This window comes from Phyllostomus hastatus, unplaced genomic scaffold (genome assembly GCF_019186645.2).
Source record: "Phyllostomus hastatus isolate PE091 unplaced genomic scaffold, TTU_PhHast_1.1 phas_contig_137, whole genome shotgun sequence".
NCBI classification, from domain to species: Eukaryota; Metazoa; Chordata; class Mammalia; order Chiroptera; family Phyllostomidae; genus Phyllostomus; species Phyllostomus hastatus.
Window position 1 is genome coordinate 14,877,657 of NW_025333583.1, and position 15,161 is coordinate 14,892,817.

The following is a 15,161-nucleotide window of genomic DNA, read 5'->3' on the forward strand; positions in this document are numbered from 1 at the left end:
TATGGGGAGAGGAATGGGAGCAAAATAGAGATTAAGAAAAAAATAAAATAAAATCTTGCATGCGCTGATGATGCTATACTAAAAGCCAAGGAGCATAATTAACTCAATTCTACACCTGAGATTTAAACACACACACACACACACACACACACACACACACACACACACCCTACCACCCCAAGTTCCTCCTGAATTTCTTTCAGCATGTTATTCTAGCAAGTCACATCACCTGTGGGAGCACTGGAGTAAAACTGTCTAGCCTTATTAAATTCTTTTGGTTACACTGTCTCAGCAGTTCACAACCAGGTCTATTTGTGTTTCTCCCCTCCCCCCAGGGACATTTGGTGTTGGCAATTTGTTACTACTGGGGAGAGGTGTGCTACTGACATCAGTTGGATAGGGGCCAGGCACACCGCTGAACATACCGCAATGAACAGGACAGCCTCCCCTAACAAAGAAACATCCCTTCCAACTGTCAGTAGTGCTGAAGCTGAGAACCCCATGCTATCTGACTAGGTTATCCAAATTAGGTATTTGGGAGGCTGCGCACAAGCTGACCAAATGCTCCTTTCTTCTTTCCCATCCCACCCTTCCATTTACTTTCCTTCCATCTTCCCCTTCCACTCTTCTATCATTTCTGCTCAAAAGCAAACTACTGTCTACGATGTCTCACTCCCTCTAGTAGTTGTTAATCTAATTAAGTACCACACTGATTCTAATTGCTCATACAAAAACTGTGACTGGGATAAACGGATAGTAAACGTTTAATAAAGAAAAATAATTGCTAAATGACTTTCACTCCTTTTCCTTTTTTTCTCTTATCAATTGCTCCTGCACATAACTATCTATTGAAATAGGAAGAGTATCCAGTTTAAGATTCACTGAGGGCCTCTGGTAAATATGAATTTGGTGAAGGAGATTAAGTGTCCTAGGAGGACAACAGTTTAAAAGGACACGCTGAGCCAGAGTCAGGGTCAGAACTAGATGACAGCCACAGAGGGACAAACTCATGCCAAGGTGGGGGGCTGGGAAGGACTGAGCTTCAACAATTGCAGGTTTGGGGCCAGAGTCCTAACAAGAGTGAAGAGGAAGAGAGAGTGACTCTTTATGACTTTTAAACTGACCTCTAAAATTCTCTGAGCAACAGAATGAGCCTATACGTTTAGAGTGATTATATGTTTAAACGAAAGGAAAACTTTTTAGATAATGGAAACTATTAAACATTGAATTGAATGTTGTGGATGTCCTGCTCTGTTGGACTTGGTTATTTTTTTTAAGGGGTTTGGGTATAGAGTGTTATAGTCCAATGTAGGCTAAGGATCAGATTAACATTCTTAAAAGCTGTGATTTGTGTCTTCATGTATTTTCCCCAGACGTTTTATCAATTAGCATTTGATACCTTGTCCTAGGGCACCCACATTGCCTCTTGAGTGCCTGGGAGGTATTGGCCCTTCAATAAACTTTGCCTTTTGTCCTTCTGTTGCTAATTGTGGTGGTGGTTTTTTGTTTGTTCTGCTTCATTTTGTTTTTGTTTTTTTTAAGTGAAAGGAAAGTTTGGAAAATCTCTGAAGAGACATTATTCAGTCCTAGAGTAGGAATATGAATATTTATTTCTCAATGCAATCTTTTTCCTTCTCCAGATTTAAAATATATATATATTTTTTTTATGAATTATCTGGACTTGTGTTAGTTTTTATAAAAATAAAAAGAATTAAAAGAGAACAAATGTAGAAAATATTGGGCACATTTGCACGATATATTAAGCTAGGTCCCCAGTCCGGCTACCCAGAAATTAAATCATCCCGTATTATCTTTTAGAAATCACACTCCTGTCTCTTTAAAGAACTGTCAGAGAGAAGGGGGCGGGCCTCCGGAGTGACGAGAATTCTCATTGGTCTGGCTGGGAGGAAGTGAGCGGTGACCGCGTCGTCTCTGTAGTCTTGGGGAGGCAGTGGGGTGAGAAGACGAGGCGGGGCGGGCAGCCTGGACACTGCGAGGGCAGTTGCTTCTAGTCGCGGGAGTGGGGACGCGCGGTGCAAAACGGGTCCGCTTCATCGCGGTGGGTTTGGGCCCCTGGCGGCCTTTTCGCGGAGGTGCCACGCCCTAGCGGCCGGGCGGACGTGGGCCCAGCGCCCCCAGGCTCCTCCGAGACCCTGCCGTGGCCCAGGGGCGGGCAGGAAAGCGTTGCCGGGGCTCCGGCCGTGGCCCGCGCAGCGGGGCCGAGGTCCCCGTCTCACCCCTGGTTCTCTCTTCCCCCTGTTCTGCAGGCTCGCTTCCGGCGTCATGGCTCAAAGGGCCTTCCCGAATCCTTATGCCGATTATAACAAATCCCTGGCCGAAGGCTACTTTGATCCTGCCGGGAGGGTGAGTTTGGGATACACCTGCCTGAATCCCTTCCTCCAACCCAGTTGTTTGGAAAGAGCTCAATTCTGCCCGAAAGGGATGAGCATCCCTTTTAAAAAAATTATGTAACTCGATGGTAACTATAAAAATATATTTTAAATATATAAAATACATGTTGAAATATACAATTTGAGCTTTAACATGTAGACTATAAGGAATCATTGTTAAATGATCGTTGAAATAACCTAATTCGTTGATACTTTATAAAAATAGGAGAATGCAGTTTACCACATAATTTTGCATTTTTTATCTTTTTGGTACCTATTTAAAGAGAGGTGAAAATCCTGACGGTATTTCACATGTGCCCTGTTCATTGGGTCGTGCTTGTACACAAGTATAGGCAGGGTGCTGATGAGAGCAAACTGGAGTGTGTGGGAAAGACACCTTTGAACTGAAAGTGCTGAGAAATGTGGGACATAGGCCTGGAATTCTTTGTACCACTTCCACGCCCTGCAGGACATCCCAGAGCTCAAAAACCTAGTAAACTGGTTTGCACCTCACAAACTAATGTGCAGAAGAGAAGCTGGGTGTGATTTACCAGGGGCCCACCATTTTCATGTGTCTTTGGGGGGCATAATTGTTAAGAGAGAAAACAGTTCTTTCTATGAATACCTCGTTGAGAAATCCTTCGACTCAAGTTAGATTGGATAAGTGACTTCTTTAAGTGCACACACATTGTTTAAAATTTTGTTATTTCTTCTGAACTCCTCTGTCATATGAAAAGCATTTCACACTTGATGTAATAGCCTTAGCTTTTTCATATCTGTCGAGGTAACTTGGCAGATGGCCATTTGAACCTGTGTTCTCCCTAGCTCTGCAGATCCTGAAGCCAAAGTGTTTTGTCTTGTCTTGTTGGAGGAAGACATGCTGTTTCATGATAACTTGGCAAAGAGAACACTTGAGGGTGTATCCTAATGACAGAAGCCTTCAGGAAAATGCAGCTCACTATTTAGGCTATTTATAAATTAAATACTTTTTCACAAAGGTAATGCTGTTCCTAAGGGAGAAAAAAAAAGATATTCTTAAACTCCAGCCCCCAAATAACAGTAATTTATTGCTTAACACATGCGTTTTGAACATATCCCTGAGAGAAACTAGCATACCAGTTCTAAAATTGTTTAACATTGAACATTAAGGATGAGACCCTGGAGATCTGTCCTTAATTCATCAACACACACATTTTAATAAGGAATTGGTCTGTTTTCTGGCATCTGTCAAAAAAGGGGGGGTGGCTTTTAAGAGACTTCAAATATCGCTAGAGTTTGAACAATTTTGTGGTCTGCCACAAGCAATCAATATTCTCAAGTAGATCGCCTTTATTAAGTGCAGTTATGCACCAAGGATAAAGTAACTTCCCTTCCTGAGGCTGTCTCATTATTCTTGGTCTCTTAAAGTAAGGCCAAGCAAGATGATAAATTTTCCTTGATCTATGCACAGATGACATGTTCTCATGTAGATGCACTCTTCTATCTAGTTGAGATTTATAGATCTTTTATATTAATATTAAGGTATATTTTACTAAGTGTATTTTCAAGACTTGTTGAAATCTTAACCTTGTGGCAGAAATTGTTCAATAACAGGAGTAAGATCTTCAAACAGTGTAGTTTCTTCTTCGGAGTGTGAAATAAGGGATCACAGGGGTGCTGGAGATGCTTCAGAATAAATAATGCAGATGTGGTTGGTAGTCTCAATTCTTATCAGAGAGGCTCTTCACCAGTAAAACTTACTGTCTTTTTTTCTTAATCTTCTCCTAAGGGTATGTTTATTGATTAGAGAGAGAGAGACATGAGACACATTGATTGCTTGCCTCCCATACACGCCCCAATCGGGGATCAAACCTGCAACTGTTGGTGTGCAGGACAATGCTGCAACCCACCGAGCCACTTGGCAAGGCCATGAAATTTAGTATCTTTTATTATTATTAATAATTCTATACCATCTCCTTACCTTTTTCAATGTTCAGATACCCTTTTTTAAAAAATGAGATGATGATGCTAACAGACAGTAGTTAGTTTTTACAGTCCTTGTGTGGTGAAATAAAATGTGCCCATGTAATGTTCCCCAACATTGTTTTGAAATTTTACTGCTGTGAAATCCAAGTCTGGGAATCACAGCAGACATCTTCTGACTTGTGGTTAATTTAATAAAATGATTTTTATTATAAGAAAATATTGGTCCATTTATCATTGGTGGTCTATTTTAGTTTTTAAAAAAATTTCATGTAAAACATAGATGTTACAACAAAAATACGGTGTGGATCCTTGCACAGTGCAGGGGATCGGGGGCGCTGACCTCTCCAGCCGTCAAAAATCCGAGCAGAACCACAGCAGTCGGCTCTCCGCATACTCGACTCCCGGCCTCGGAGGTGACCCCTGAACAACCCAGGTTGGAGCTGCACAGTCAAGTGAAAAACGCACGTAAATGTGGACCTGCAGTGTTCCAGCCTGGGTTGCTCAAGGGTCAACTCTGTTTCCTGCTTTGAATAGTAGTACTTTTAAGTTTTGTTACTTTGTTGCTGTTTAAGAATAAAATACAGTAAGTCCTAACTGTAAAAGTACTGACTTTAAGCAAAACAAGATATAATGAAATCAGTTTTACCACGGGCTAATTGATATAAACAAGGGTTAAAGTCGTATGGAGTAATTCTGGTCACAGAAACATCAAACTTCTAAGTAAAGACCGAAAACACTTCTAATGTTAAATCCTGAAATAAATGTTGGTTATAGACACATTTAAGAAAGATTCACAGAAATAAGTCTGGTCATTCTTCTCCCGCCCACTTAATGGGGTTCAGGGGCAGGGGTGATGGGAGTCTGTTCTGCCAGCTCAGGGGCAGAGCTGGGGCCCATCCGGACAAGATGCCCTTCCTTCCCCGGCTGCACTCACACACACACACACACACACACACACACACACACACACACATCCACACCCAGTTGGGGACAATTTGGATGCCAGTATCCCGCACATGCGCACCTTTGGGGTGTGGGAAGAAACTGGAGTTTCTAGAGAAAACCCACAGACATGGGGAGAACATGCAAACTCCATAATGACAGTGGGCCTGGCAGGAATCAATTTTTTTCTTCATCAATTTATAATGAAACAACATTTAACAAGGGTGTTATTGAGGAATTGCTGTAATTGTCCATTTCTCCCAGGCAAAACAATGTGGCCTTAAGTGGAAATAAACTCTTTTTGACAGCCCATATCTAAGAGGTCAAGTGGCCCATATATTTTGACGTTTGTTTTCCTCTTCATATCTGCAGCTGACTCCTGAGTTCTCCCAACGTTTGAACAATAAGATCCGAGAGCTTCTGCAACAAATGGAGAGAGGCCTGAAGTCCGCAGACCCTCGGGATGGCACCGCTTACACTGGCTGGGCAGGTATGAAGTGCTGACCGGGCGCTGGCATCAGCATTGTGGAAGGGAGCCACACATCACCTCTCTAGAGCAGCCTGACTCACTACCTTTACATACTTCCTGCATCTGCATATGAGTAATTGCTGTGCTCTCAGCCTAGCCTTGGTGTCTCCTGGATTTTTTACGGTGCTCTGAATTTAGGGCAGAGTAGGCATATTTATGGAATTTATGACCGACAGAAATTTAGATGGCTGCTATACTCAGGAGGAGAAAAACTGATGTTCAGCATTACATAGTTAATGTAGAGATTAAATTTCAGTGGGAAGAGTTCCACAATAGAGGTGAAATAGAGGTAAGGAGAATTTATCCAAAGGAAATGAAACACGTCCAGAAGTGTTTTTTATAAAAATTACCATGTCACAGGGAACCATACAGAACATGGTAAGGTATGGATTCCATGAACTGATCTTTTCATATAAACATTGCTGGTGGACTTGCATTCATTGTTTTGCCCATCATTGAGAGGCTGGAGAAAATTTGGGAAGTAATAGAACCTAGGTGTCAAAAAGGTAAGCCAGAGAAATCAAAGCAGGAAATTTGAAGAACTGCACTTCTTTTACCAATGTGCAGAAACAGAAAGAAACTTTACATAATCTTGAAGAGAGCACAGGTTAGAGACTCTGTTCCTCAGTTACTCTGAAAACTAGACAAGTAAGAATAGGTTTTCAGCTTAGGAATTTGAATTTGATTTTAAGGCAATGGTGCTTGTCCTAAGAATGCAGTCCCTGAGCCTCACAGCAGGGGCTCTGGTTGGGGCGGTCTTGAGCAGGCCCACGGTCATCTTTGCACTGGACTTTGAGAGCAGGAATTACTAAAATCTCTTAGCAATCCTCTTCTGGTAATGGCAAGTGATTCTGTCTGTCCTTATGAGTCCGGGAATGCAGCTAAAATTAGTAAAAGTGACAATCTCTCAGGGACATTTAAGGTCAGTATTTTATAAAGTAAGAGGAATGGATGGGCCCTTTCTCTTATAATTTAGCTTCATGAGTTTTGCAGATTTTAGCAACTTAACAAATGTTAAGATGAGAATAAAATGAAAGTATTTTGCTCCAAAATGAAAGTTATAACAATTGTCACTTAATTGAGTATCTACTGTGTTCCTGGTATATGGCAATTGGTAGAATAACCTCATTAATAAATATTATTGGTTATTTAAAATTATGAGGATTTGAACAAAACAGGACAAGTACAATGCATAGTTAGTTATCTTTAGCTTCCCTCTTGATTTTGACTTTGTAATGAGGCACAGACTTATAGATTTCTTCTTAATACGTTTGGAATTTCTATTATTTTGTTATTCCTGCCCCCTCCCCCAAAAAAGAAAAAAGAGAGAGAGGCTGCAGCAGACATCTAGGTGTAATCTGTACCTGATTACAGAAAGGACCTAAACCTCTGACTGACCTGTTTGCGTGGGCTTATGTTGTTACATATTCATAAGTTGCCTTGCTTTAGCGAGAAAAGGAGTGGGGGCTGATTCCAAGTTTGAATTAGTAGTTTGACAGTGCCAAGAAAAGCCATCAGTCCGGCCCCTCTATTGCCAGGGCTAGTTGACAAATGAAAAATTAAATTTCTCTTGGAAATAGAAAAGAAATTTTCCTCCAAAATAAAATGAAAGTTTCTTTAAATTTCTTGGCAGTATGAGGTTTCTGGCATCATCTGCTTTGAATTGTCAATATCCTTCAGCTTTTTATCCTTAAGTGTCTGGGATACTCATCTCTGGCTCCTGGAAGAAGCTTACATGGCAAGTGTCTAAGGCAAATTGGCGTGCCAAGCAGGTTCCAGATTTCTTCAGTTGCTGGCTGTTTTATGATACAGGACAAAATATTCTAGGTAAATTTGCTAATGGTTTTTGATGCAAGGTTCCCGCTGTCTCCTAGCTGAGCACTGTTAAAGAGCCATTATTCACCATAAAATGGACTGCCTCTTCTAGGGTTCTGATAAGTAAAATGCCTTCCTGTGCTGGTGTTCAGACAATCTGAATGGCATACAACTCTGAGACGCGTAAGAATCTAAAGCTGATTTGACCACAGAAGGTCACAATGTTAATACCTCCCATTAGTTTATATCTTACCAAGTATTCACAACTGCCATTTTAATACCGACAAGTACATACACAAATACCTTAACACCGTGAAGGTACTTGGTGCGTGTCAGAGCAGGGTTTACAGGATGTGTGTAGATTTGTGTTGCTTTGTGTGTGCCCCATGGGGTCTTTCAGAAATGGATACTTTCTATAAAAGTTTTACAACACAGGGATTATATTTCATTAACTTTGTTTAGCTCTAAATTTAGGGTCCTATTTTGATAAATATTAATTTATTTTTGCTCTTGTTGCTAACTTGTCCAAAATTGTTGCTTTCGGAAATACTAATTCATTGTAGAAGCCTCCAAAACTGTATGTCTTTCTTCAGTTTTGACATTTACTGAGTATTTGTTGTCAGTTTACAATGAAAGTTTTTCAGATTATATTGTTTATTACATAGTGTGTATGAGAAATCTTCATGAAATTACAATTAGTTAAAACTTTCAGATTACCGTTCTAGTATTATGTTAAGTTTCATTCCCCTGTACAAACATGTTAATACTTAATTCTGATTCAAATAGGATTCAGATTTGGAGTAGAAATAGGTTCTGCTGCATATACCCAGAAGAAGCAAAATTGCAGTGCCGTAAATAAAATGGAAGTTTCTTTTTCCCTCATGTGAAAGAGGCGGCCAGAGACAGGCATTCCAGGGTTAATGATGCAGCCTCAGATACCAACTGAAACCCAGTCTTCTTTCTTTCTGCTCCACAATTCTTCAACCACTGGCCATCTACCTTCTGGGCAGGTATCTGCTGAAGATCCAGCCATTACACAAGTTTTTCAGGCTTCAGGGAGGCAAAAGAAGCAAAGAAGGAATTTCTTTCCCTAAGAAAGAGCCTGAAAGTGCCGCTCAACATTCTGGTTCTACTTACTTTGCGTTGGCTGGAACCCATTCAGCAGCCACACCTGTTAGCCAGGAAGGACAGTAAATGGCATCTGTTAGCTGGGCTTCTGTCAGTAAGGGGAAGGCGAGAGTAGATTGTGGGATAAGACCTAGCAATCTGCTGTGAGTCCTGTGTGACAAGAAAAATGATGCTTATTTGTATTCCTGTGTTTGCACAGGGATTTGGACAGTGACCCTCAATTTTTTCATCTGCAAAAGGATCTTCTCTCCACGTTTTTGGAATTTTTATCTATAAAATACTTTGAAATTTGCTAAGCAATGTTTTGCCTGCTCTTTTTAAGGAGACTTGGATTCTGATCCAGAACACCTCTATTCATTTTCTTTTTTTTTTTCATTTCAATAAGCAATAGTCTTTTCATAAAGCCAGCCATAGAAAGGAGGTACTGTGGGAATGCCAGAGCATACAGTTTTTCTCTGGCCAAGTCTAACAAACCTAGAAAGAGAATGCAACTGATTCTAAACTTGACTGTGTGAAATGTTAGTGTTTTCTCAACTTGATGAAACAGTTACCTGCCTCCCCTTTCCACTTCCTCTCAAACTCTCATGTGCCTGTCACGGGGTTATAAAGTCCTTAATTTGTGGGTGTCATGTCTCCGTCCATATAAGCCCACACTCGCGTCTGTTCTGCCTCCTGACTCTAAGGAAAGATGCAAAAGTAGGCTGTCCTACTTTATAACGTTCATTCATGCTATGCCTTGATGTGTCTGAGTTGCTCACTTGATCCTGAAAATGAAGTGTTGTCAATGCTGCATATGTACTCACAACTGAAACACTGAGCTCTTATCATTTTTCTGTCTTTTCAGCAAAATCTGAGGCTAGTAATGACAGAGTACTTACTAGAATTTCTGCTAGAGTACCTTTGTATTTTATGAGCCTCAGAAAATACTGTGTGCATAATGCTTTATTAGTAAGGTTGATATGTACTGGTTTAAATAGAAATTTAAAAGAAGCAAACGTTGTTTTAGGAAGTATTTTATATTCACTTCATAAATTATTCTACAAGTGAAATATCTTACCTGGATTTCCTTGGGAGCCTTCCAGAAAAAAGCTTTAATGGGCCCAGGCTGGCCGTAGTGCACAGTCTCCTCCACAGGTGTGAGCTCAGCAGTGCAAGGCCACTTAGGGGATGAGGTCTGTGGGTCTCCTGTTAGGTAGGGAGCAGGGGAGAAGGGGTGGGAAAAATGGGCACACAACTCAGTGTCTACCTGAGTCTTGACAGTTCCTGAGTTCAGATGAACCTGAAGTTCCCCAAGACAGCGCACATCACCGGCCAAGGCTGGGTGTAGCCAGCAGATTTTTCTGCAGGGCACGAGCTTGGCAAGACAGGTCCTCCAGGAGTGGGAAGGATGAGGTTAGTGCACTCCCCCAGGCTGGTGCTGTAGGGATAGGAGTGCTAGGCCCAGTTAGAGACTCAGTACAGGGACCTTGGCAGCTGACCCTTCTTCAGTTCTCTGTATGACTCCAGTTTGCTCTGAGTGACCTTCCCTCCACCAGAGCCTCAGGTAAGTGGCTGAAAACTAGATTTTGTGTGCTGGCTCTTTAAGAGGGCAGGTGGGTTTCTCCCAGCTGGTTTTCACAGTCAGGTGTTCTGCAGGCTGCTCTTCCAGGCTCTGGTGCTCTGGGTTGGAGAGCCCAGCTGGGGCTGAGACCCCTCACTCCTCAGCAGGGACCTTTGTAATTGAGATGTCCCTCCAGATTCCCAGCCACCACATGTGGGTGCAGGGCCAGCCCTTTCTGTATCTCCACCCTTCCTACCAGTCTCTCCGTGGCTTCTTCTGCAGATCCTTGGTGATGAGACCTCTGTTCAGCTAGTCTTCAGCTGGTTGTTCAGGATGACTGATCCATAATTCAGTTGTAATTCCCATGTGGCACCGGGAGGAGGTGCATGTAGCCTCCACCTGCTCCACAGCCATCTTCCATCCCTGCACAGGGTTTTGGTAGGATTCAGGTTTCATGTCCACGGAGCCTGCGTATTTACACCTGTGGGTTCACACAGTGCAGTTTCAGAATCTGTATTACTGGCTTTTACCCTTCTTAATTTCAGCAGAAAGGTAAAATGCCTTGACTCTAGGAAAGAGAGGGGGGGAAGAATTTTTTTAAAACCTCAAAACCGTCTCATACTCACAAATGACACAGTTATTACCTAAATCCCTGTGGTCTGTCTCATGCTTATCCAGGCATGAAATGGTGTGAATAATCAGTTTTTCAGGCAGTAATTCACAGTTAACAAATGATTACTATACATTAATGTACAAAACAAGAATACTTTAATAATAAAATACAATGAGTAAATTTTGGTTCTCAAAGGAATAAGGATCATCAGTATGCAGTTTTGTGATCATTTGACTGTTGAAGAGCAAAAATAAACATTAAAACACACTTCTTGTTAATAAAATGTTACTAGGATTAACATTTGAATGGCAGGGGCCAGAGGGTATGTGCGCGTATGCCAATAACTAACGTTACTGCCAGGTACTGGTCTAAGCGCTTTGCATTAATTGCTGCATTTTTCAGACTGTAAGACGCATCCCACACCCCGCCCCCCCGCCCCTGCCCCATTTGGGAGGAATAATGGTGGTTAATGCTGCTGTTGAGTTCTGTTTACATTTACATTGGTGAAATATTATGTTATTTATGTTATTAAATATTTTACCACATTTTTTGCTTCAAAAATTTTTCCCCCATTTTCCTCCTCTAAAATCTAGGTGCATCTTATGGTCTGAAAAATATGGTTAACTAATCTAAGTCTCAGAAGAATTCCATGGCATGGGTACTATTAACACCCCCATTTCACAGATGAGGAAAGTGAAGCAAAGAGAGGCTGAGTATTCACAAAGCTAGTAAGTGACAAAGTTAGAATTCAACCTAACCAGCCTGGCTTTAGAGTACCAGCTCTTTACCAAGATACAGAGAGAGGGACTGGGAATGGGAATGAATGTGTGTCTGTGTGTCCACTTCTACGTTAGGGTTTGCACCATACGTCCTGTAAGGGAAGAGCTACACGTAAGCTCTCAGGTGGAGTAAGTAATGTGAGCAACCACAACACGATGGCGCTCATGTGTACCAACTTTGTAGAAGTGGCTGATGACTAGTTAGTTTTAAAAACACATAAGCCCTGATAAAACATTAAAGGAATTTGGAAAGAAAGAAGGTAATGGCTTATTAGATAGTCAAGAGTACTTACTATTTAAAAGTCGACTGGAAAAACTTATTTGGGATTGGACCTAGAGTAAGCCCTGGAAAGATTTATAGGCATTTGCAACTAGAAAAATGAAATCTCCAGCGTTGTTCCATAAAAAATGTTCTCCCCCCTAATCCTGAATTAACATATTGGTGTGGTTTCAGGAGAGAGCATTAACTGAGCCAAAACAAAAGCTTTTCCTTATAATCGCTTGTTTGAAAAAGCTTATTGAGGTTCTTCTTGTGTGAAATATCACCCATGTCCAAAATCAGTCAGTAGCTCTGCAGCTGTTAATATGTGATATTTGAAATAAACAGCTTCCGTTCTTTTCACTGAAATCCTTCCTTATAGAATGAGTGCACTGAGGTGGAATGCATCATGATACTGATACACATATGCCAGCAATAAGCACTGAGTTGTTTGCTTTTAGCCTTAATCCTTTTCTGGTAGGTTTACAAGAGTTCTTTACAGTATGTGCTCCTCGTTTGGGATGCAAAGTGAGCATTCAGGTTCTCTGGGTGGCCTGTCAAGACCTGTTCTGTATGTCTGTGCACACGGCAGCAGACGGTGCAGAAAAATAGCAGGCAAGGAGGGACCTGAAGGTCATACCTAATGGCCAGCCAGTGCCTTAGAAAATGGAAAGCATAAAACACTGGTGAGGAATTGTTATTATAAAGGATTAAATGAGCAGATGAAGTATCCTTGTGTTAGAAATAAGCATTGAGTAGAAGAGATTGCTTCCCTTGCAGATAACATGGTAGAAAGGTTAAGTACACCCAGGGGATGGCTGATCTGACTGGTGGCTTTAAGAGAGAATGAGGGAAAGTTAGCCCTCATTTAATTTCATTTTTCCCACTCTTAACTATGATGATTCCTAAGGGAAATGATGATTAACTCACACTTTGAGGGGGAAAAAAATACACACAGGACTCAAGAGGCTTTAGCTCTGAAAGACATGACCCAATCTTCTATAACCACCTCACAACGTTAATGAGGCTAAGATCGGCATATAGTTCGTCTTTTCAAGTATTAAATAACATTTTAAATGATAGGGTATGCAGCATAATCCCTAGAGTAATATTAACTTGCGCTCGAACTGTAAGTCATTAAAGTGTTCCAGGATGCTGTTCCTCTGATCTGCCAAATATAGAGCCTTTGAGCCACAGCTTTAGCATGCATGTCTTCGTTTCTGCTGATTCCAGGCTTACATGAAAGGAATCACTGCGGCCAGGTGTCTTTTCTTCGCAATTTGATCTCCTTATTAAGTAACTCTTCATCAGGGCCAGTATTTCAATGTCTAATGTGAGCCCTGAACAAGTGTCCTTCACCTTCATGAGAAGCACCTATGCCTCCCAGCTGGCGCTGGTAGGGCCAGCAGAAGGAACCCAGGGTGTGGATCTACACCGGGTTCATTAGAGCCCTTCACAGTGACCACTAGATAGACAAATGCACCAAGAGTGTCACCTGCTTGCTTTCTGCCTGCGCTTTATATGGTGTTGATGTCATTGTATAATAGGTAACCTTAAATTGCTAAGACACAGGGCTGAAACAACTATAAGGTTTAGATGCCACCAGTGTGCTTGGGTGAGGCACAGAGAGCAGGATGAGTGGTATGAATAGATTAGAATAAATAGCAGGAAGGAAAGAAATAAGACATATCTAAGCAATTTGATTTTTACAGACAACACCAAAGAAACAAGGGCTGTGTCTTGTCATTTTCTTTTCAGAAACTTCACCACTTAACACAATGCTTGGTCCATGTTGGTGCTTAATAAATGTATGCTGAATGGATTCGTGGATGGATAGGTGTTGGATAGAGGGATGATGGAGAGTATTCTACCATTACTATTCTATCTACCACCTATTCAAATTACAAACAGTACCTTAAAAGTAAGTGGTATGGGGAAAGGGTAGGAATTCAACTCATTTCATATGTTAGTTAATCACATCCCTTACCCTTCAACTTCTGATGTAATTAAGAAATGAACTCAGAAATTAGATAAGGGCATATTATTTAGATCTGGATATTAAGTGGGCTTCCTCCTTATCCCCTGATTTGAACTTACTTCCCCAGACTCAAACAAGAGCACCTGGACAGCCCAAAGCATGAATTACCACTTAAGAAATAGGAGAGAGGAGAAGGCAGAGAGCCTGAGGACAGAGAAGACTTCCAGAAAGTTCAAGAGTGATGCCAGAGAAGCCAGTGAGAGAGGAGAAAGGCAGGAAATGGGAAGAGGGAGAATATGGTCCCTCTATATTCTGTCCCTTTAGATCAGGCATCAGAGATGAGACAAAGTGACTCATTCGACACATTTGAGACTCACCTTGTGCATCTGGGGTTGGGTATCTGTTGAGTAGTTACTATGTGCTGAGGACTATTTTAATGATCAGCATGATTCACAGTAACTATGGAACAGCTACTATTTGCATTTTACAGGTGAAGATGCTTGGGCACGGAAAAGTTTAGTAAATGGGTTAAGGTCACACAGTTACTAAGTGCCAGAGCCAGGCTTCAGTCTCAGACAGTGATTCCTGAGCTCGTGCTCTTAATGGCTACTATGCTGAAGGACTTACCACTCACAGGGCAGTCCGGATAAAAGACTGGGAGCGTTTCCTAATTCGACAAGTATGAAGCAGTACACTGTGGGGCACAGATGGAAGGAGGAGGAAAGCATGATGTAATCGTCATCGTCATCTTTTTTTTTTTTAATCTCGCCTCCTGTTGGACAGTCAACTCTGGAAAAACGTTCAGGAGAAAAGAAGACACATCTTCAGAGTGCCCATTTGCTCTCTTCCACTCCTTTGTTTGGAGCAATATTATTAAATTAAGGCTGTGGAGTCCCAACTAGTTTGCTCCCAGATTACCCCTTTTTAAAGTACTTGAGTATTTGGAAAGCCAGCAGCTCATGCTGTCCGGCTTTAGTAAGACAACTGAGCGGATGTACTAGTCAGTGCAGTGTGTGCGTGCAGGCTTTGTGGGGAGCCCGGGGCACAGTAACTGCAGTGACTGGGCACAAGAGTCCTACCCTGAACTCTAATTCTGTTGAAGAAATGGAAATGCACACACTCAGTCACAGAATTGAGACAGTTATAAAATAATGCATTAGAAAGTACTCACCTGATACAGAAAGACAGATGATTGTATTAGATGGGTTAATCAGAGGAACCTT

The 15,161-nt window shown here is 41.6% G+C and overlaps 1 protein-coding gene across 3 annotated transcripts in view; it reads left to right on the forward strand.

The window, feature by feature from the left end:
• The first annotated feature begins 1,900 nt into the window (after positions 1–1,900).
• The window catches only part of LANCL1 (LanC like 1), a 35,518-nt gene continuing 22,257 nt past the window's right edge, over positions 1,901–15,161 (forward strand). Inside the window, exons 1-3 of one of the 3 annotated variants that reach the window (XM_045854471.1) lie at positions 1,901–1,956; positions 2,268–2,364; positions 5,670–5,787. In XM_045854471.1, coding sequence (XP_045710427.1) covers positions 2,284–2,364; positions 5,670–5,787 — 199 coding nt within the window. In that variant the 5' untranslated portion in view covers positions 1,901–1,956; positions 2,268–2,283. Of the gene's footprint in view, positions 2,060–2,267; positions 2,365–5,669; positions 5,788–15,161 lie in introns of all 3 variants that reach the window. The other 2 variants (XM_045854462.1, XM_045854481.1) reach the window with 2 other exon arrangements.